The sequence below is a fragment of the Geospiza fortis genome, unplaced genomic scaffold (genome assembly GCF_000277835.1).
Source record: "Geospiza fortis unplaced genomic scaffold, GeoFor_1.0 scaffold165, whole genome shotgun sequence".
In the NCBI taxonomy this organism is placed as follows: Eukaryota; Metazoa; Chordata; class Aves; order Passeriformes; family Thraupidae; genus Geospiza; species Geospiza fortis.
In genome coordinates this window covers 581,486-604,690 of record NW_005054442.1, presented here as the reverse complement: position 1 = coordinate 604,690, position 23,205 = coordinate 581,486, and the positions used below count along the sequence as shown (strand labels likewise).

General features: G+C 39.1%; 1 protein-coding gene across 1 annotated transcript in view; it reads right to left on the bottom strand.

Annotated features, from left to right (window-relative positions):
• The window catches only part of PRMT3 (protein arginine methyltransferase 3), a 58,228-nt gene that overhangs the window by 33,755 nt on the left and 1,268 nt on the right, over positions 1–23,205 (bottom strand). Inside the window, exons 2-10 of the mRNA XM_031062248.1 lie at positions 23,079–23,205; positions 22,384–22,466; positions 21,287–21,336; positions 20,075–20,177; positions 19,500–19,653; positions 16,182–16,323; positions 13,152–13,217; positions 7,858–7,979; positions 4,948–5,047 (exon numbers count right to left, since the gene is read on the bottom strand). Coding sequence (XP_030918108.1) covers positions 4,948–5,047; positions 7,858–7,979; positions 13,152–13,217; positions 16,182–16,323; positions 19,500–19,653; positions 20,075–20,177; positions 21,287–21,336; positions 22,384–22,466; positions 23,079–23,205 — 947 coding nt within the window. The remainder of the gene's footprint in view (positions 1–4,947; positions 5,048–7,857; positions 7,980–13,151; positions 13,218–16,181; positions 16,324–19,499; positions 19,654–20,074; positions 20,178–21,286; positions 21,337–22,383; positions 22,467–23,078) is intronic.

Sequence of the window (23,205 nt, the reverse complement as noted above, 5' to 3'; positions counted from 1 at the left end):
AATTTAAAAAAAAAGAGGAAGAAATTCATTACTGACAGAGCAAGCTCACAAATATCAGTATCACAGCTTGACTTTGTCATTCTGCACACCCTGTTGTTTCCTTAAAACATTAAAAGTAAGAACACCAAATGGGAAGATGTGAAGAGCAGAAATGTGATCCCCATTACTTGTGTTGACAAAAAAAAATCATGCAAGGAAATAACTGTGTATCTCTCACAGAAATAGGGGAAAGGAGCAAGGAGAGAGAAGATGGTTTCCAGTGTTTCAGACATGCTCACTTCCTTGTCTTTTCCCTAGATCTTGAATGCCTCTGCTCACAGCCCATCCTCATGTATTTTCAAAATTACTTTTAAAAAAAGAGAAAGAAACACAAAGAAAGAGAAGAAAAAGGAGAAAAGAAAATATTAGCTATCTGACCAAAGACATGATTAAAAGACAAGTACTGGGTTGTATCCTAAGTGTATTTTAATCTGACAGTCCATCTCTTCCCCAGTTTTATCTTGTGTAACTCTGCTGCATATTCAGTACCATAAAGCACTGCATTTAAAAAACCCAATTTATGAGTCCATGCTGTACATTAACATTCTATTGGAGACAACCATCTCAGGCAACTGTCCCTCATAGCAAAGCCCCTTTACAAACAAGAAATGCAGATATTTTCAAGTGAATAAACCTTTAGCTTTATAGTTTTAGCTGGAGAAAGGAAGCAAAAACAATACTGATGGCAAGAAAAATCTGCACACAAATGCAGCTGTGCAAGAACATTCCAGAAAAACATTGCATACATTTTGTTTCTTTCTGCACTCATCTTTTCAATAAGCAGCCTATGAAGTTTACAATTACTTTACCTAAATATGGGAGCAATAATTCAGTCACTTTTGTATGTCATATTTTCCTGCCCAGGAATACATGTAAGTCTACACCCTGAATAAGAAGTAAGGGATTTATCTGTAGGTGACTTATGATACAAGCAGACAAATAACAAAATATGAGAGCCTGGTATACAAGTCTTTAGTTACACAAATTAAGGTTTTTAAAGGTTTCACATATCAGAGCTCTAGGCAGGCAGGCAGGCAGGATGATGTGTTGGGAAGAATAAAAGCTTGACAAGAAAATCTCACAGATATGGATGCTTGGCAGAAAGATTTTTGAATGTAGAGTCTGATGAAGGAATAGAGATGGAAGCAAGTTTTGCTATAGAAGAAAAGAATTGCTGAGCCAGTCTTACTGGATAACCAAGGAGGCAAAGGGTGTGTTAGTTAGAAGGAGTTTTTATGGCTTAGAGCAAAGGATAAACCCAACTAAAACAAGATGTTTTTACCAAGCAGAAAGATAGCACAGGCAAACAAGTCAGCAAATGCTGCAAGTAGAAAAAAGATCTCAGAATTTTCCACTGCAAGAAAACTGAAAAACAACTTCTAGCTGAAACTGTAATGTACTAACTGTTAGTGATTGGAGAATAGTGACATGATATGGTAATTATAGCAGTTATGATAGGCTATAGATAAAAGTTAAGGTATAGATTGGTTCTTCTGTATTAAGATGCTCAGCAAAGTATATAATGCATTGTAACCAAAAGAAAAGTATATAATGCAATGTGACCTAAGCTAAGGGTGCAGCTGGAGCTCACAGCTGTAGGCACAGCTCTGTCACCCATGACCCTGGACTGCTGTAACTCTTGGATACAATAAATTGCATTTTGGAGAGCCCCTGGAGTCCCACATCCCTCATTCAGGCTCTTACAATGATGCATCAGAAGCTGCAGCCCTGCTACAAACCATCAAACAGTCCTGGACATGGAAACCTCCACAAAAACAAGGTCAGCAGTGGTATTTTATATAAAATCCACCCATTCTCCAAGAACTGACAGATTTTCTCCTTAGAGAATCTGTTTGGTTATTGGCACAGACTACTCCCTGGCCATTCTTGTACTCTTTCTCAAGGCAATGTGGTTCACTGGGTGAAGTGGCCCTTCAGCCACTGCTCTCCCTTGTGCTCCTGGCTCACAGCACACAAGAAGTCCTTTGGGTCAGGCTGCAGACTCCACTGAAGTTTTGCTAAAAGCAGTGTCTCTGCAGTGAAAGCCTGAACAGCTTTATCTGGGCCTCTGAAGTCCAAGGAGCCCTCAATCTTCAGCAACCTGCCTTTGGGACACCAAGAGAACACCTCACAGCTCTTCACACCTCCCACTGCCTTCCTCTGTGTTTTACACCCTGGGTTGAATTGTCACAGTCAATTTTACACAGTCACAGAAATGCCCTGGTCTGATGTTGACATTGTCAAACACACAAACTTCAGATGTCACAAGCTGAATTTAGAATGTTACAAATGTTCACTGCTAATTTCTTTCACAGGCTTAAATAAAACCACTGAAGGTACAGCTGCTCTTCATTCAGCCCCTAAACCTGGAACACGAAAAAAACATATCCAGAGGAATTTAAACTGGGCAACTATTATTTTGGAAGATGGTAAGTAAGCATTTGAAATACAAATTTCTACAAAGACACACATGCACTCACATACACCTGCCCACTGTGTAATATTTAAGATACTTCTCCCATTTTTCCATAATTTAAGGGAACAAATTTATAAATGAAAGAGAGGGAATAAGAGAAGCAGTTTGTGGCAGTCATAGGTCACTTCTGCAATTAAGTAAATGATCATTAGAAACCATCACACTGAGATGCTCATAATGCAATGCTGTATCTTTTACAAGACACTGCTCTATGTGACAGCTTTTTCAGAAAGCCTAATCTAAAAACAATCCTGAGAGAATGCAGTATTTTTCCTCTCTCCTGCCTCATACTTGTTTTTAATTTTCTGATGTTCCAGACACAGCTCTACCAAAAAAAAAGCTTATTGTGTACTGGTCTTAAGTAGCATTCTGTATCAAGCAAAACAAAGCTACGGCTCCACCAAAGGTTTGATATTCACTAATCTAAAAGCAGTTGGCTTTCTAAACAGAAACAGCAACTTTCCATATTTTTGTTACAAAGAAAAGCATGAGAATTCTCCTGCCAGTCCATACAGATTCTCTGCATAAAGACGCAAAATCTGACATATACTGAATTCTTTTTCACTCTCATGCTCACATATTAAGAACTGATTTCACACTATATAATGTAGGGAAGGAAATGAAAAAATAAATTCACACAAGAAAGCCAGACAAAGAAAAATCTTCATCTGCATTAGACAACATAATGTTCCTTTCTGGACAGTGTTGGAACATTGTGTACCCTGTCCAGCTATCAATCTTACTTCCACAGCATCGTCCTCTTTATCTCTGTCATGCAGTAACCTATAAAAATCCTAACACTCCGAAATATTTACAATACCTAATTAACTGAAGTGCACATGGCTATGTAATTTTGACATAAAAAAGGTAAATTAGCACACAAAAGAAAAATATCCAACATTCAATACTTTGTTTCTTACAAGAGCTGAGTCCTGAAATCCTTTAGTTCATCTTAGAGACACTGATTTACAACATGACTTCAGCTCACCTGTCCAGGTTCCCTTTCAAACCAAATCTTGGGCTCCACAAGGAGAAATGGGATTTTGGGAACATTAATCTTGGTGCACATATTAGGCAGCTGATCAGAAGTTTCTCTGAAAAAACTATAATTACATTTCTAGTGAAGCCACCATACTGTCAGAAATCACCAACCATAATGTGCTATTTTTAAATCACTGGTTTAAGCCAATGGCTTAAACTATCCTTGAAACTAGTGACCTCAACACTTAATTAAGCTCATGCTTCAAATAACATCCATCACAGTGGAGGAAAAACCTGTAGATTTCTAATTTCTAGTTCCCTGACACATGCAATATTAAACAAATATATACAAAAAAGGCAAGCCAATTTATTTGCATCTTTCCCTGAAAAACAGGTCGATACACATGGATTCACAGATGAGTGCCTGACCTCCCCACCAAAGGCCACTGTATGTAACAGAACAGCCACAGTTTGTTAAAGAAAGAAACAAACCCCACAAAGAAACAAGTAACATTGAATATAAGCTTTCATTCCTGATCTTAAATTTCAGGCAGAAAGGAATTTTGAAGTCCCAGCAGCTGGGAGTAACATGAAGAAAACCTGGGCTTTGAAGTGCTTCTTGAAGGCCTGTGATATGAGGATACCGAATAGCAGTAGTTCACAAAAAAAACAGTTCAAAGAGACGTTTCCTACCACATTTTTGATAGGCAAGAGGCATTCCTATGTCACTATGAAACGCAGGCTGGCACTGGGTTTTGTAACACAGATTTGTTTATTAGGATTAATGGCAGGCAGCAAGGACAGGTGTGTAACAGTTACTGGCCACCACACAAAAAAGGTAACAAGCCAACAGCTGAAACCCAATGGATTCCAGGAGATGGCTCATTTAGACACTGCTGTCCATCACACTTCTTTTGTACTTTTGAATCAGTGTTTTTACTGCCATGCTGAAACCCAGCAATGAAAGGCAACATTGTTTTCAAGCTCTCCCAGTATTTGCAGATTTCCTGAGGCAGCATCTCCCCTCCTTATCACCTTTCCTGCGCTGTCAGGAGAGTCCTCAGCTGAATTTGCAGACTGAAGGTATTTTACCTATCAGAGTGAGCTGGATAGATGACTAATACAGTATTTCTCCATTGCTTTCACCTGAGCAGCCAAAACAGTATGACTTAGTGCTTTATAGATTTCCAAACCAACTTCATAACAGAAACTTGCTGCACCTTGAGCAGCTCAACTGTACTTAGAGAAGCTTGACTTGAAAGAGCTTGAGCAAGAGGCACCAGGAATTGTGTTCAAGTACCACATAATCAGGACTGCCATCCCATCTCACATTGTCAAAGACACCACTGAAATCATGACAGATGCTTTGGTTAAAGAAATCCAACTTTTCAAATGAAATAAAACACATCTTTTTCCTGAAATAACTTGAAAAGAATAGCCATGCACCTTACCATCCACTCAGATATAATTACATCCACTTTTTCCAATGGCAGATCAACTTCCTCAATTCTTCCTTTGACTAATGTAATAATATTTTCAAGTTTATTTAATCTGCAAGTCAAAACATAAACAAATTAGCTTATATTTCCAATTTATGCTGTCAAGAGAACCATACTGACATCTATATTTCACATTCTCCCCTTCACAAACTTTTTGGTTTAACTAATCAAGAAGCACTAGAATGTACTATTCCTCAGTTTTATTTCAGAGGGAACATTTCCAAGTAGCTAAAAATTGCAGCAGATTTAGTGCTGGGAGAAGATGGCAGGCAGTACATCTGTATACCTCCAACGTGCCAGGCATGCAAATAGGCAAGCTTTAGAAACCAGGAAAACAGGGAAGAAGACAATTTAAAACTGCTGCTCCTCTTTATTTAGAAGTTGCTTGTTTCCATTTCTCCTCCTCTGACCTCCACAGCAATCAGAGCCTACTCACCACACCAGGATGCCAGTGGAAATTAACTTCCTTACAAAGCTGTTTTGCATGACTCGGTTTTTTATTTAACCAAACCAGCTGCAAAGTCACTGAGAACAGAGCTTCCCTCTAAATCAGTACTACAGTTATTGCACAGTAAAGGCACCCTCCCCATTGGGATTTGGGCAAAAGCACCTGCAATGTTCAGTACCTGCAGTGATCAGGGATTAGCTCACATGCACGTCATGGTACAAGCATCCTGCGTAAGGAGGGAGGGACTGGGACAGGACTACGGCATTTGAAACAAGAACTGCATGATGGTGAAACTAGTAAGTGTGTAAATGCTTGAAATGTACTGCTTTTCTTCTTGGCAAACCATATTAGTCTTTCTTGCACTTATCTTTATCACCATGGCTGTTGTTACAGAGGGCAGAAAAGTCTTCTCATCACAGAAATTTATCTTCCCACTGCAGTTCTTATCTCTGGCCCTTCCCTCCCTCTCCTGATATCTTACTCTTACATTCTGTCTGGCTTTCAATGCAGACCAGTAATGACATTAAAAATTCAATCCAAGAGACAATGGAAGAATGATCACTATGAAGGGAGGGAAAGGAAAAGGTCAAAGGGCTCCCTGAACACTTGGGCTGCTGCAAAGACAAATTAAATCCTCTACACAGGACAGTTTTCTGTTAGAGGATAGCAGTTCATTACTAATATAATATTCAATGGTCTAAACAGAAGTAAAATCAGAAGTTCAAAGTGAGGAATGTTAAAGAGCTACCACCCACAACAATAATTTTAGAAGAACTAAAAGAGATCTAAAGATAACTTTTTAAATGACCATATCCAAGGACATGATTTAAAACAACAGAGAGGAAAAGGATTAATTCACTACATGTTTGTTTTCAATTATAATGTTTAAAAAAACCCAAACCAACCAATGTAGTTTACACATTGTAGGAAAAACTGAGATGTTATTTAGGAAGTCTATTCCAACTTTCTATTTTAGCTTAACAGTGATGAATGACAAAAATCAAGTAATTCACTGTGCTAGAAATTTTACAGGCACTATTCACAGCAAGAAAAAGAAAAGGCAATCATTTAGTTTAAAGTAAGTTTATTTTTAACGCTACTCAGGCTATGTATTCTGGTTCACTTACACACATGGGCTGCACTGTTTCCAGTAATTAGCATGCTAGAAATTAACCTGAATTCTGGGAAGGACAAAAGTGTTGAGCACACACTTGAATCACAGGTGGAAGTGTGCCCCAACAGTCATTTTTTAAGCTACAGAGTTGTTTAGTGTTCCAATAAATATTTGTTATTCCACTGCAACTTTGTCAGCTTTATTCCTTTAGGAAAAATAGCTTCAAACAGACAAATATAAATTGTTTGGATGTGAACTGCAGACTTCAATGTGAATTGCACCTTGTATACGAGAAAGTACCTCTAAATGTGCAGCCTTACTGATTATTTGCTGCATACTTCAACTGGCAATTCATCACTCTTAAGAGTTTTGATTCATTGCTTTTCTTAGAGGCCTGCCCTTCTCCTCCCCAAAGAATAACACATACTGACTGTTACTTCTGCTCTCCCCTAAGTATAAATAACACTCAAAAGACTTTATGCACTTGTTGAAAGTTAAAACAGCCCTAAATTTGTAATCTAGCACATTAGATATAAAACACTATTTCACATCTGCAACCATTCTGAAGATGTCGGGAACTAAGAGGAAAGGTTCTCTTTAAGGAATGAGTTCTTGTGCCAGAGAAGCATTTTAGTCAAACATGCACTTAAGGTTTAACATGGTGCTTTTCTCAAGCAGATATCTGAGTAATTTTACAGCATCCAAGTGTGCAGTGCTGCACCATCAATCTGTGAGTGGTACCTAACAAATTCCCCACAGACAACATTACTTCACTCCCAAATTCTTCAGTATCTACCTGGATTTTATTCTCACAGTTGCTCTTATAAAATCATCCTAAATGAAAAAACATAGAGTCTTCAGCTATCAACAGTGCACACGGACATTACACTCCTCCTACCTCATCCTAGGAAATCCTTTGTAAGTCTTCAGATGTCATTGCTTGATTGTTACACACGCTCGGCCTCCATAAATATCCTCCACAGACAAATTAGTGACATGTGGAGTGGATAAATGAACTAGGAGATGGCTCCAGACCATGAGGTCCAAGAGTTGAGAGGAGGAGTACAAATCCTAACTGGTAGCCAGGTACCAGAGGTGTCCCTCAGGGCTCAGTGCTAGTTCTGATACTAATGAACACCTTTAGAGACCTAACTGGACAAGATGCACGCTCAGCGCTGCTGAATTAGGGGAGAGCAGTTGACAGGGTAGGCCTTTTATTTTCTGTAACACAGACAAATTATAGAAATTATTTTAAATTCCTATAAAGAAACAGAAAACTAACAACCGCAACTTCTCCTACCTAATGATGTCCATGGCCTGATATATGATTTCAGATTGGTCAACTCCAATCACTTTCTTGGCACCTGCTTTGGCAGCAAACATGGAGAGAATTCCAGTACCACAGCCAACATCCAAAACCACCTGAAAGGAATAAATGAAAGCAAAACAATCTTATTTTCCTTGCTATGATTTTTCTACACTTCTTTCTACATCAGTGAGACGGATATTCCAACAGAAGGCATAAAGTCTTACTGCTACATGCAGAGACATCCAAGTCAAACTGCAGCTCTAACTCCCACTCTATCACCTTTTCCAGGCAGACAATGAAGCCCACTAATTCCAGCTGCAGATTAACCCAGTCCCATGGGAAACAGCAGCAAGCAATTATGTGGGAAACATCTAAAGTGTTACATGAAGAGAAAAAAAAGGAAATTATAGCCTGAGCAATTTTAATCATTGAATCACTAATAACTGAACTGAGAAAACATATTCTATCTGCAGTTTTTAATTAAAAGTCTATTCAGAAACTTTATTTAGGAATTCTCTGCCAGACATGGTCACACTGCCTCAAAACAGCTATGGCTCAAGATGACTAAATTTTAAAATGGTCACAGTTTTAACACCTGGAAATATTTTCTGTTTAGCATTATTTATAATCAAAATAGAGTGAAAAAAAATCCAGTTAAGATGGAATCCCTAGGGTTTTCATGAAAGAGTGAATTTCACCTCTACAGCTGGAAAAAGTATGCCATAAGATCCATGGAAATGCATGGGGTTTTGTATATCACATATCAGCTACTACAGGAAGACTGAAAAGTTTAAAAATGTGAAGCAACTAGGAAAAGAGTACTGAATTTATGACTAAGTGGAGTTGAGCTGCCAGCAGTTTTAAGCTTCACAGACATTTTACTAAGTAGCATTTTTCAGACCTTGCTATCGTAACAATGTATTTCTTGTAACTGCTGGAAATTCTCAACAGCTGAAACCTAATGATTATGTTACAGTAGATTTTAAACTGAGTTCCAGGCTTGATGTTTTCACAAAATTATTGGGGCTGAAAGGCACCTCTGGAGATTCTGAGGGTGTATTTTATTGCATTGGCCAGATCATCAATGGTCTTATTGTTAGACTCATATCTGATACAGCTAAGCTTTACTAATGGTGTTAAAAAACTCACAGCACTAAACCCAAAAATGTTCTATAGTCTGAAAATCAAAACAAGTTTTCTAAACACTACATAGAGCCACTCATCTCATGTACAGCTTTAAAGCATGAACAGAATCAGAACTCTAAAGAAAGAACTTACCTTCCCATACATAAGACCTAAAATGAAAGTACAACTTACTTAAGTTAACAGGAACACTGAGTCAGAATTACCAGTCACAGCAAGAATTTGTTAGAAAGAAAAACTGATTTCACTGTCTCTTTCTCCTCACAGCAGAGTGCTGTTAAGCCTACCCTCACAGTTTTCATCACATTAAACAGTTTTCCAAAGAAGGCATCAAATCGCTCACATATTTGAGAACTATAATCCTATTTTGCAAAATATTTTAAAAAATACAAAAAAATAAAGCAATAATGCACCCTGCTGCTGATACACTTTCCAGCTTATCATCTACTGATCACTCTCGCTTTGGTGTAAGAAAACCTTGCATTTCACCTGACCAAGAGCAGCCAAGCAAATACTGGGATGCTCTGCACCTCACATCTGCCTGCCTTCCTTGTATACAATTCTGTACATTCTGAGGATGGATACAGAACAATGATCCTGAAGCCAGCATGAACAAATCCAGCTGTTCATCCTCAGCAGTACAGAGTAAGGGAGCTGCTGCTGTGGTGGTCTGGGAAGCAGTGACTGGAGCACTGACTACCACCTGTCTCTGTAGAGCCACTTAAAACCTGGAAACAGACTAAAAACCATCAGCACTATGGCCTTTTACAGCGGCTTGTGCAAAGGGAAGTTGTTGATACAGTTACATGTTCCACCTGCAACTCTTTCGTAGCTATGTTTCAAAAGGAGTCAACTCTACAACTTGGAAATGAGAGAAATCCCTAAACTGTGAATCTGCTGGAGACAGGAATAAAAAATAAAAATCAATATTCTTGCAGCTGCTGAAATCTCACACCCTCCAACATCACCTAACATTTCACCTATGGTAGTTAACAAAATCACTGAGCCATGACAGCTGGAAGTCACAGCCAAAAATAAACCACTGTGAAAGAATCATCTTGATGTACAGTTGCATGAAAGAGAGCAATCACCACAAATTGGAAAAAAATCAAAACAGACACCATGTTGGACAGCTGCCCTGTCACTTAAAAACCCAGATGGAACTCATCTAGCCTTAGGCAGGGGATGGGATGGAAAAGTGGCACTGGAGGGAAAACAGACAAGCTGGAATACGTGTGAGGAAGGGAAAGACAAGCAGAGTGATCATCAATTAGCCTAAGGACAAGGGTTTACAGCCCACATGTTCTTGCAGTGATCACATATGGCCTCTCAGCAAAGTCCTGAGCAGCTGCACAGGTGATTTCACTACAGCACAACACACTGCAGCTTCACATCCTCCTCTGCAGTCTGAGCAAAACTGATATCCTGCTTTCAGCAATATCCTACTTTAAACTCAGAAAAACAGGAGGCCAGGGACTTTGGCCAACTAAATTCATTTCTTCAATGAACTCTTAGTAGGACAGTAGTTTAAAAGTTTATTTTATTCCCTGAATATGGCACTGATGCTTGCCTCAGATTTCAGTCTTACAATGAAAACTACGCATGGCAACAGTGCTTTACTAAATTATTTTTCCACTCAAAAATACTCTCATTGTAAAATGGACCACATTTCCTTTTACTGAGTACAGCCACCTCCATTACTCCTACCAGGTAACCTGAATTGTCCCATTCTCATCTCAAATACATTTGACAGGTTGAAAACAAAGGCAGCAAGCAGGATTTGTTCCAGTTTCAATAATTTATTTTGAAAGCTGAGACAGAACAAACAAATTGGCTGATTCTGAATAAAATATGCATAATAAACAAACCTAGACACTCTGTTATCATCTATCACCATACAATCACACCTCTTTAGTATCCTAAAGGTTAGGATGCAGACTTGCATCAAAAGTGAATATAAAAATTCAACTGTTTGAACAAGCCCCTCCCAAACTACCTCATAATAGTCCACTCAGAAAAAAACCAAAAAGCATTAGTATGTATTTTCCAGGGAGGAATACCATAAGAGAGTTCTAAGAAATGCAGTAACAGACATTTTCCTCAGTTTTTTTGAATTGTTATTAAAATTATAGGGAAAACAGTCTTTGGAATTGACACTCATTAGTATAGTCCTGAGAGCATTATACAATACATGAAGTTTAACAAAGTATCCTACACAGCTCCTTCAGCAGAAGCCTTTAACAGATGTCACTTCGAAGCCAGATTTCTGCAGAAAACTTCATTTATTCTCCATAGCAATGTACCAAGAGAAAGCAGCATCATTTGGCCAGACACACAAGTTAAGCAGGACACTGGTCACATCACATGGGTGGGGGATACTGGGAACTCAAAGCAATTGAGACTCTGTCTTTCACCATGATGGGTTTGCATGCACCATGAATTTGAGGTAACCTTGATCAATAAACTGCTGCAAAAAACACGTTCAGAAATCAGTTTGTGTATGTTGGGATACTTGAGCTTTTCTTCAGAGCAGCTGAATGCTTTTACACCAGAGTAAGCACACACAGTGCCTAAGCTGTTTCCTGAGCATGGGTATCTACTCCTGGGGCTGAAGCATCTTTGACTCTAACAGTTACTCCATGTTTTGTTTTGAATGTTCCCAGAGTGTCCATACAGCACAGGAGACACACTATCAATCATGAAAAATTACTGTTCCACAAGGCCTCACATTTTGTGTAACTTCAGATCAGTCTTAACCTGCAAAAACCTGCAGTTATCAATTTTAGGGGCTAAAATGTAAAACTAAATTTCTCTAGGGAAAGTTTTCTTTCCTTTATTGATCTTTCTGCTTTGTTGGATGAGCTGCCCACCTACGCAGTCATCTGGTGGCATAATTCTATGACACTTTTGCTTGTTCTCTCACTATAATCAAAGAGTTTAGAAATGTTTAGTAGAAACAGGCTTGTGACATGAATTGAGGCAAAAAAGGGAAGGGAATTATTTACTTTTTTTTTCTGCTATAGTTGCCAATTGAAAACTAAGGTAAGACATACAAGGAATAGGCCCTATCAAACACGGAAATGCATTCTGTCAGGACAGAATTTCTCTCTCACCTCTCCTACAAAGGAAGGCTCAGAGGATTGGGATTGTTCAGCCTGGAAAAGAGAGGGCTTTGGGGTGACCTAACTGTTGCCTTTCAGTACCTGAAAAGAGCCTAAAAGAAAGATGAAGAGAGACTCTCTACAAGGACCTAGAGTGACAGAATAAGGGGGAATGAATTTAAATGAGAGAGTAGGCTTAGATAGGATACTAGGAAAAAATGCTTCCTTGTGAGGGTGGTGAGGCCCCAGCACAGGTTGCCTAGAGAAGGTGTGAATGCCCCACCCCTGAAAAAAAACATTCAAGAACAGGTTGGATGGGACTCTGAGCAACCTGGTCTAGTGGAAAGTGTCCCTACCTAGGGCAGAAGGATTGGAACTGCATGATCCTGCAGGCCCCTTCCAACCCAAACCATCCTATGGTTCTATAAGCTCAATACACAACAAACTCATTAGAAACAGCCAGCAGAAATACAAAAGACAAGAGGATTATTACTGTACAGGGGTCATAAGCACTGTAAGATCCTATCACTGAAATCCCTCCACACTGCAAATGAAGTACTAGCTCACAGTTCCAAGCCCTTTAACAATAACCACCCAGTCTGGAGACACAAAACAGCACGAATTCAAAAAAAATCAGTTCCACGTGAATTCTTTCCCAGCCCTAATTACACAGGGCTTCCAGGACGTTTTTACTGTATCAGGCATACATAGAAATTCACTTAATCCTGGTAAAGAGCCCTCAGAGAGATTGCACCTAATATCCTCGACAAGAGAGGCTCAACTTCACCCCGCCAAGATAATTAATGAGCTCCCTGCCACGGCACACAGCACAATGACAATAGAGATCAGCACTGCTCTTATCAGCACGCTGCACCCTCCAGCAGCTCTCCACCACCTCATACAGCCGGAGCGCATCAGATCAAATCCTCGCACTGGAATCTCCATTCCCACAGCTACAGAGTAGCTAACCTGCAGCTTTTCTACCATTTGAGACAAAATAAACCCCAGAAATTACTGGATCTTCTGAGCAGTTGTACCCACCTTGTCCTTGAAGATATGTGGGTTTTGATAGATGAAGTCACGATAGCTCTCCGTGCGGACTTTATCCTAGCAGTCAAAGAACAAAGAGGGTTCACTTTTTTTACTTAGGTACAGCATAAAATTCAAAAATGCTGAACAACTTGCTTTTCAACTTGGCCTACAGATGCTTTGCACATACTGTACTTACATGGGCACTACAATCATGACACTTCTGTATGATAATATTGCAGAATTTACTGCAGCAAATGAAGCCAGCTGCCTCAGCTGGAGGAAAAATAAGGAACTATTTTATGGTTTCCTGATTCTGCCTTTTCTTTTGAATGTTTCAAAGATCTTAATACCTGTTCATCACTAACAAGGAACAGCAGTAATAGAGTGACAATATTACACCAACTTAAATAGAAAATTGTGAAAATTTGAATCACATGCTCATAAAATGTTTTGTATCATTTTGTTCTCTGACACCCCTGTGACATGGAGATTTCTGTAAAAAAAAAAAAAAGTTATGCATCACATTAACTTGGTTTTACTTCTGAACAAGTTGCAGATTTGCAATCCTGATGACAAGCTAGTAGTTAAAGCTATACAGCCCATTTGATGAAAGTCCAACACAGAAAATAAGTTTGATTGAAATACAACAGGGCCAGAGAAGCTGCAATATTTTCAGGCCTACAACAAAAAAGCCCACAGCATAGCTCAGTTTACCAGCAAGGTAATCTATTAAAACATTGATTCTCTTAACATGCATCAGCAGGTACACAAATTGACAGCCAAGTATAGGTTTTGGAGTTGCTGTCACAGTTCAAGTGTTACAGACAAAAAAATCAGCAATTTTTTGTCTAGTGTAAAAAATGCTGAAGTATAAAATCCCAGTACTTTTATTAAATCTAGAGGATTTTTCTACTACAGCAAGTTAAGAATTTCTACAAATAACAGATAAACAGAAATTTTCTACAGTGAGAAAGAACAAAGTCTATTTTAATAAAAGAACAAGATCAAAAAGAGTGACAAGAACATTTTTATGATAATAAAAATTTTGGACACAAAAAATTATTTTGAGGCTTGAAAATCCTAAAATCCAGCTCTAAGTACAATCACACACACAACCCAAACAAGCAGCTGGGGTTTATTTTAGAAAATGCTGCTTTAAAATCCTGCATAATTAATATTAATAACAGAACCATGACTCTTTAAAACCATATTGGTTTGCTATGATGTTCAGAGCAACTATTTTTAGTACTTCACCTCTACTGCAGTATATATTAGGATTTGCTGGGAGGACCAAAAAAGTGTAAAAATAAATAATCAATTGAGAAAGCAGCCAGCTGGAAAGCTTTCAGCCTTGCAGCCTGCCCCTCACATGGCTTCAGCACTGCCCCAACTCAAAGCAGCTGAAGCCACAGCCAAGCACTTTGGGACTCTATTCACCAATCCCCTTCTCCACTCAACTTTTCCATGTAATGCTTTCTTGGTTTAAGTAAAATGGTGAAAAAAATTATTAAGACGGCAGCCAAGAAATTCTCAAACAAAAAGGTAGAGTAAGGGAAACACCAGTGACTCGGCAAGTGTGAAGTAACACTATTCTTGCTCCACCTCTCAAGTATTCACAGAAAAATACTCCAAATTGAAATTTTGTCTTACCAGGCATATGGACAAAAAAGGTTTCAAGACGGAACAGTTTCAGAAATGGGCTTACAATTCAGACAACAAGACTGTTTTCTTAAAAATGTTCATGTAGTAAGCCAGTATGTTTATGTAAATAAGGTAAAAGGGGAAAAAAAATCAAAGTCAATGCCTTGCATAAAGAAAAAATTTCAATGTGCACACAATAAAAGTAATCCTTTTCCTATGTTTTGGAAAGTCAAAAGTCTTCTTAAAAGCATTCTGACAAAATTACCCTTAAATCAGTAAAACACAATTTGTACCAATCTCCTTGTGCAGAGATGCAGATTTACTGTAAACTTTATTTGCCAACAGAAAGGCTTCCTCATCCTATACCTACATTATCTCAAATGACAGCTTTATACAGCTGTAAAACCAAACACCTATCTTTTTATTTATCTTCAAGTTACATTTCTGTTGTATTTCTACAGACCATACATTTCAAAAACATTCTTCTAGTTCTGCAGCCATCCCTGAGCTTCTGTAAAATCTCCTCCCCTTAATAATAACCTCACAGCCACACTACTCTTAACACATATTCATGTGTATTTCTGCATTGGGGCCACTAAATGATTTACAAAGCTGAAAGCTTTATATGCCAGCTGCAGGCACAAATTCACTTTGCAGCTCTGTATTCTGCCTTGAATTTAGACAGGAATTTTTATTTATTTATGCCTTAAAATGATAAAACTGCTTATAACTCTCACAACTATGACATTTTCTCTGAAAGGAAGCATTAAGACATTTTAATTTACAATTTAATTTTAAGCTGTTGGGCTTTGTGCTGTTTTTCTTATTTTAAAGTTAAAAGGGCATACATAGGTTTGCCTTAGAGAAGTTTTGAGCATAAACTTTTTTTAATCTTTAGCATATGAAAGGAACTGCTCCAGCATGTTCATGAACATGAGCATGTTCATTGTCATGCTATCAATACACCGAACCATGCACAAGTAAACATTTTCTGTTTACAAAGTGCAAGAGAAAACCACAATATTTGAGAAATGGTCTTGCCTAACAAATTTCAGTTATAAGGAAAATGTAAAACTGAAGAAAAATATTCGCTGTCTGTATTATGTTTTATCCTTCATGTTTTAAACAACAGGAAAAAGCTGCTTTTGGCAATGTATTGTACTATCAAGCATAACTGTGAATGATTTTCTGCTCCTAACGCTTCCCGTAAACAGAGCTTACACAAAGGAAATAAAACTGAAAAATGATCTCTTCGCCTAAGTGCCACCAAAACACCTCTCCTGGACAGAAAGGGTTAAAAATGCAGCTGCTCTGCAGTATATTTATGGGCACACAGCCCACTTCATTCCACCTCTCCTCTTTAGTCCCAGGAAGGTGCAGTGGTGATGACTTTCTGACCTTTAGCATCTCCTCGTGTATCCCATAATGCCCATAGGAGCTGAAGTAAACGCCATCCTCGTCCTCCTGAAGGTCTGCAATGGCGCTGCATGACGAGCTGCTCCTGACATCTGTGTTCATCACAAAGTCCTGAGCAAATTGTCTGTAATCAATTTGAAATATACCCTTGAGACGTGTTTATGGGACCATGAAAAGGAGGCTGGGCAGGGGGGGAGAAAGGGCTCGGGAGAAGACAGGAATGAATCCAGGCTGCCCTGGGGCTGGGCAACAACGGCAGCAGCTTTAGGTGTGCACATCCTCCCTCTGCAGGCTCCTCGCGGCTGCTGCAGCACCCCCAGCAAGCCCAGTTTTCTGCTGACAGCAAGCAACTATCAGCAGTGAAATACTGGGGGGTAGTTTCTATTTTTAAGGCAGAACTATCTATTTTGAACTTGCTGGTATAAAAGCCAGCACTGCAGTGTCAAGGTGTTTCAGGCTGTGTAATGCAGATATGGACTCAATACAAAGAGCACAAGAACTGCAGCCCACACAACACTGGGTGACTACTGGAAGGGAGAAGGAAGCATTTTAAAACTGAGGCATTTGGGTGAAAAGAAAAAGAGCTTAAAATTCAATTTATTACTTGAATTTTATGCTGCTCATTTCCCCTTTTCCCTGCTCTTGCACTCCTTCAACACATAAAGAAAGGCTGAGAGAGCTGGGATTGCTCAGCTTGGGGAAAAGAAGCCTCCAGGGTGAACCCACTGTGCCTCTTAGTTCCTAAAAGGGCTACAAGAAATAAGGACAGGGACTTTGGACATGGACAAATGGCTTTTAAACTCAAAGACTGTAGGTTTAGACTGATATTAGGATGAAATTTTTCACTGTGAGGGCAGTGAGGCCCTGGCACAGGTTGCCCAGAGAAGCTGCGGATGTCCCTGGATCCCTGGAAGCGTCCAAGGCGAGGTTGGATGGGGCTCTGTGCAACCTGGGAGGTGTTCCTGCCCATGGCAGGGGGTTTGGAACTGGATGAGCTTTAAGGTCCCTCCTACTCAACCATTCTGTGATTCCATGTTCCCATTCCTCAAGCAGGTTTGATGACAAAATACACAAATCAAGGGGCTTATAATGAAAACACTATTAGACCTTAACAAGCAGATCATACTACACCCACAATGAAGTGAAAAAGCAAACACACTTCAGCCAGACAACATTCCTCCAGGGTCTACAGTCCAACAGCAACAAAAGCTGCATCCTAGACCAGTTCAAAGCCTCTGACACTCACCTTTAACAGCAATCATACTTTCTTAAATGGGAACTTCACATATAGAAACTGTAGGGAACAATCTCATTACCAATATCTTCCTTATAGAAGAACAAAACCAAAAATACTATTTCACTCCTGATATTTCAATTTCTTCCCTGCTCAGCTAGTTTGGATAGGGAAGAGAATATGGTAAGGGATTTTGTATTGAAATTTTCTAAGATTCAGAAACTTCCTGTATTTTTTTACACAGAAATGATCTGGATCTTATTTTTAATACTGCTCTTTACCACAGTATTTGCATTTTCTTTACTTTTATACAAATATCTACATGATACAATTTGAAACTTTCATAAAATGGATTCTGTGACATACAGTTAAGTGTAATTAGCACTGTGTGAGATTTAAATTATTTAATTCAAAATTATTTAAGCCAATAGTTCCACTAATATATGCATGCAACACGAGCACCAAAGAAATTCCAAAGACAGAGCTGTCCTGCTGGCTTCTTAATCAAGAAAAAAGATAAGTAAAAACAAAAGCCATCACCTCTAAAGAGGTGTCAGACTAAAAAAACTCAGCATAAACAAGCTGTGCTCTTAAATCTCTAAGTTACATGTAAGGCTAGAGGTGATCTGATTTATAGAAATGTTACTGTCGTTATTTCACAGAGGTTTACCTGAAAGGGAGCAGACGATATTCTGTGCAATAACCTCCAGCATGAACCACTGAATTACAGCATTTAGACTACTACAATGCAACTGACTCATCTGTCCACAATTTAAAACTGTGCTGCTTCATCAGATCTACATCTGGCTATTTTTGCTGCCAGCCAACCCACGCTGAATTGAACAGGTTGCATTGAGAAAGAAAAATAAAAGGCTCCCTCTTACAAGAGCAGATAACTTGATATACTTACTTCAAAAAAAATCTGTAAGCCTCACTGAAGTTTAGAGAGCTCAAAAGAAATTGCTACTGATAACCTGCAAGGGTTTTTTTGTTTTAAATGAAAATGAATGGAACATAAAAAAGCAAAAAGACACACAGAAAATACCCCCCAAAAATGTGTGTTTTTGAAGCACAATGATAAATTTCTTTAATTCTTGCTGTTCATGATCAATTTAAGCATAATGTACACAGAGATACCAGAAAAGCACTGTGTGCAAAATTCAAACTCACCTGAAGACAAAATGGATCCTTTTTGACACAAATAATTGTTCACAGCTGAGGGGATTTGAATACATTAAATATTCTGGTGTACTTAGTTACCTGTAGCTCCAAGTGTGTACTGTCAAAATGTACAACAAACACTCAAATGTATTTTACAATACAAGGGTTTTCTGATTAACTTCTCATGCAAACAAACATGAATTATTTTTCTAAGTCTCTTAAATATAATTTCAGTTCCTCAGTGCCCAGTTAGTGTGATCTCATGCTTGTAGGGGATTTAAATGAAGTTTATATTTCCATGTTATCCATGAGCATCATCAACCCATATGCAGACCTCAAGACTTAGAAGTAGCTACAGGGATGTCCTGACTGTATATTCTTACTACCCTCATCTGATACCAAAAATGAAAGTAGCTGAAAAAAGCTGATTTATTAATTTCACTGAGAGTTTCTCCAAACTGCAAATGAACTCCACTAACAACTACTGTTTGAAGCAAACTCTGAACATCTCTGGAGTCCTGTATTTAATTTGCCAGTCTCTCTCTCTTCTCCAGTGTGTGCATCCTCAGTGCTTAAATGCCTATCTAAAGAACTAACAGAAAGGTATCTCAAAAACAAATAGTAGTCTGAAGAAAAAAACCTGAGTGATGTGCTTGCTTAGCTCTTCTCCTAAGCATACTTTGTCCTTTCAATCTGTGCAGGTTTTTGTGCATTTTTTACCAACCATCTACAAGACATTTACTAACCATCTACAATAGACAAGTCAAACCTACAGTCCCACCCCAAGGTTTATTTCATAGTTACATTCTACTACTTCCTTCAACTTCTATTTGTCTTTGAACATGAACATCTTATATAATACACATCAAACAAAAACAGCCCAAAACCTTAGTTGAGACACTTACTTCATTTTCTGAAGATCATCCTGTGCTCTAGCCAAGGCTGCTTCTGCAGCTCTGGCTCTCTGTTCCGCGCGTTTTAATTGTTCAAGGAGCACCATGGTGTCACTTAAGCCATTAGAAGGCAAAACTTTTATAGGTTCACAAAGATCTTCTATGTCTGATGAAACAGGGAGGAAAAAGAATACCTACCAATCATGTTTATGACCTGTTTGCAGCAGATGCAAACACTTCATGCTATTTCTGTCTTTGGATGCTTTGTACAAGCTGGCTGTTTTACAAAAGGCACAACTGAATTTGACAGGGCTAACTACAACACACGAGCCTAGGCAGAAGAAGAAAATATGCTAGGGTCTAAGTTAAGGCAAATAAATCCAGAATTCAGACTTCCTTAAATACCAGTGTTTGATTAGTTCTAGAAGAGACATTTGGTTTAGATATAATTAAATTAGATATAACTACTATGTGGACTTTCTCAGATACATAAATTGAGTAACAGTGACAACGCTTCACATGTCATGAACTCTGACAATACCACATTTACCCCACAAAGCAGGAGTCATACTGAAGCAGTTATTTACCAAACTGAAGAAGGAGATCATCTTCAAGTTCTGGTTTCAAATATTCCTCTCCTTCCCAAGGCAGTGGGCTGGTGAGAGAACTCAAATATGCTCCAGTTGGTTTCTAGACAGGAGAAGAACATGTACACTAAGTTTCTTTGAAAACACCAGCCCTTCAATTTCACTCAAGAAAACAAGGCAATCTTTCACACAGTAAAATATGCAGGGTATTATTGAAGGAGCTTTGTAGTAAAGCCTGGGAAAGCCCAGGCAGCTCCAGGATCAAGGAATTCTGTGCAAGCAGTAATGTACAGCACATTGACAGATACTGAAGGATACCTGCAGGATTGCACTGCTCTCAGGAATCAAGTTCACTCAGGTGTTTGGCTAATCAAAAAATCCAAGATACTAATCCTGTCAGGTGTTCTTACATGACCAGTGCTGTAGGAACAGAAGTCAGAAACACTGTATTGTCTCTCCTGTTTCCATCCAGTTAATACTTGGTTAAGAAAAGAGAAGTCAGTTTTGGACTTCAGTTTTTGCCTTTCTGTGTACAGAAAGGCAAAAACTGCCTTACTCTATACAGTTATGCATTAAATAACTACTCGAGGATTTAAGATTTGAAGACTGAAGTAAAAACTACTTAGTAAGATAAGATGGTATTGAGTTTTAACCCAAACTTTATGGGAATAATGAAGGAGCAAAGTCACAAGACACACAAAATATACGAAGGCCTATCTTAAAACTGTAGGTTCCCATTAGCTTTCCTGACTCAGGTATAATTTTAGCAGAGTTTTAAGTTCTGTAACTTGAGGGATCAGCTATTGTCCTTACTAAGTAGGGGTCTGGCCAGCTCATACCCTCAGGAAAGGTTTTTACATCAACACACACGCAACAACTGAAAAACTTCAGTTCTTGAGAAGTGAACCCATTTCTGAAGTGAGACAGCAGAGTCAAAGGCCCAAAGAACCTGAATAAAACAAGATGATACTACAGGCTTTAAGCATATCTCAACATCCTCTTCTGAAAATAAAATTTCACATTAATTAAATATATTTACAATTAAAACAGCCTTGTATCTACATAAACAGATCAACAGCTACTTTAATTCCCATGACTTATTTTTTTAAAACTTCAATACAAAATCTCATGCAATTATTAGATTTGGGCAAACTGAAAGCACATCACTATTCTCCAGAGCCAGAACACAGAAGAAGTAGGTGGCACACCTACCTTTAATCTGATAAAGTTTATTAGTTTAATGTATCCATAAAAATCGAGTCCTGAGTGGGAAAAAAAAAATGGAGAGCATTTGTATTACAGAAAAGACCACATGTTTTATAGTTATGTGAATACTAACTACCTGTTCAATTGGTAATTGTTTCAAACTTCCCCTTGGGTATACACCACTATCTAGTGCACTCTTCCTATCTTAAGTTTGTCATCTGTGTTTTTCTTCTCTTTAGGACTAACCCAGGAAATCCTCACCCTCAGGGCAAATATATTTGCCACAATTTAAGAATGGAACACATCCAAATGGGAACTATGGGCAGGGATTTCATCCATTTGGCAAGCAAGTACATCAGGACAGCCACTCTTATGTCCTACCAGCTACCCTGATTACATTTTAGGCTGCTGTGCTCCCCTGTTCATATTCTTAGCTTTCTGCTTAAAAGAATGTAAACTGATGCTACTCACCAAGAATACCTACAAATATTGATTTAAAATTGCCACCTTGGCAAAAGTTATAGGAGTTTAACTGTGTTCCCTCCCCAGGAACAGCAAAGATAAACCCAAAATACTTTTTCTTGCATTTTAGACAGAAAACAGACCAGACTAGACCTTAGGATATATAATGACTGCTTCAAGTGACAGCCAACCTTAAATTTGACTAAAAAGAATTTAACAGACATGGGAGGGAAAGCCTTCCTGTGATCACCTGAAGGACACAAGCCATGGGGCTCTGCTAAATACTGAGCCCAACAACAGCATCACTGGTCAGGCAAGAGCTCCCAGCAGATCAGATCAGATCAATCATGTAGTGACTGATTCAGGTCAATCAAGTAGGCAGTGAGGAATCAGCACAAGCCAGCAAAGATCAATCTCACTTTCGTCACTGGTTGAGAGCTTTACTGGTAGAAAAGGCATGCAGGAAGCAGCCAGCATAAAGAAAATGTATAAGCATTTTTCTACAATAGCTCATCTTATTCAATCTTGGAAGCTTCAACTGCGAACCAGGAGATCAGTTATAAACAAATTAATATTTGCAATTTATTTTAAATGAGATACTCATACACAAAAGGAAACGACACATCATGCAAAAAACTTACCATGTTTCTGGATCACATCACTAACATCAAACTGATGCTCTGTTTTGCAGTGGGAGAACACAGCTTCAGCAGAACTAAACAACCTGTAAATAACAAACTATTAAATATGCAATACTGACACATTAAGTTCTAACTTATGAGTGCTACATGCTCTGTTCTGACTTACTGGGCAATTTCCTGCCTTTGAGAAAGGATGATCAGGCACTGGCTCACATGCCTCACAAAGCTTTTACCTAGTTTGTCAAACATCTTGAAACAAAAGCCAACGAACACAAAAATTTTGTTTAACAAAACCACAGGTCCTGTTAACTTCCAAACAGTGAGAGCAAAGCCTGCGTTAAACCTGAGATCTAAATACCACACCAACACAAGGTGGGAGGGGCAGTTTGATCGGCTGCATCGAAACAAAAACTCTCACCTCGATACTGGCCATGGGGAAAAGACGAAAAAGAAAAGAAGAGCCTCCACGCTGCTTCAGCACGAGGGAAGGGGATTACCACGCTATTCCCTCCTTCAATCCGAATCTAACACACGCTTGGCTCCACAGAGCCGTGTATGCGATCAGCACGCTACACAGAGAGGCCACAAAGCAGCGATTCCCGATCCCGCGGGCCGAGCCCGGCCGCTCGCAGCGCAGCGCAGCGCACCCAGAGCAGTGCGCTCCTCACAGGCCCCCGCGCTCCCCGTCCCCCCACCTGTCGCAGAAGAGGCAGCGGGTCTGCTGGGCCACGGCAGCGCCTTCCTCCTCCTCCCCCTGCTCCTCCTCCTCGTCCCAGGCGCCCTCGCCGTCGGACAGTTCGGGCATCTCCTCCTCCTCAGGAT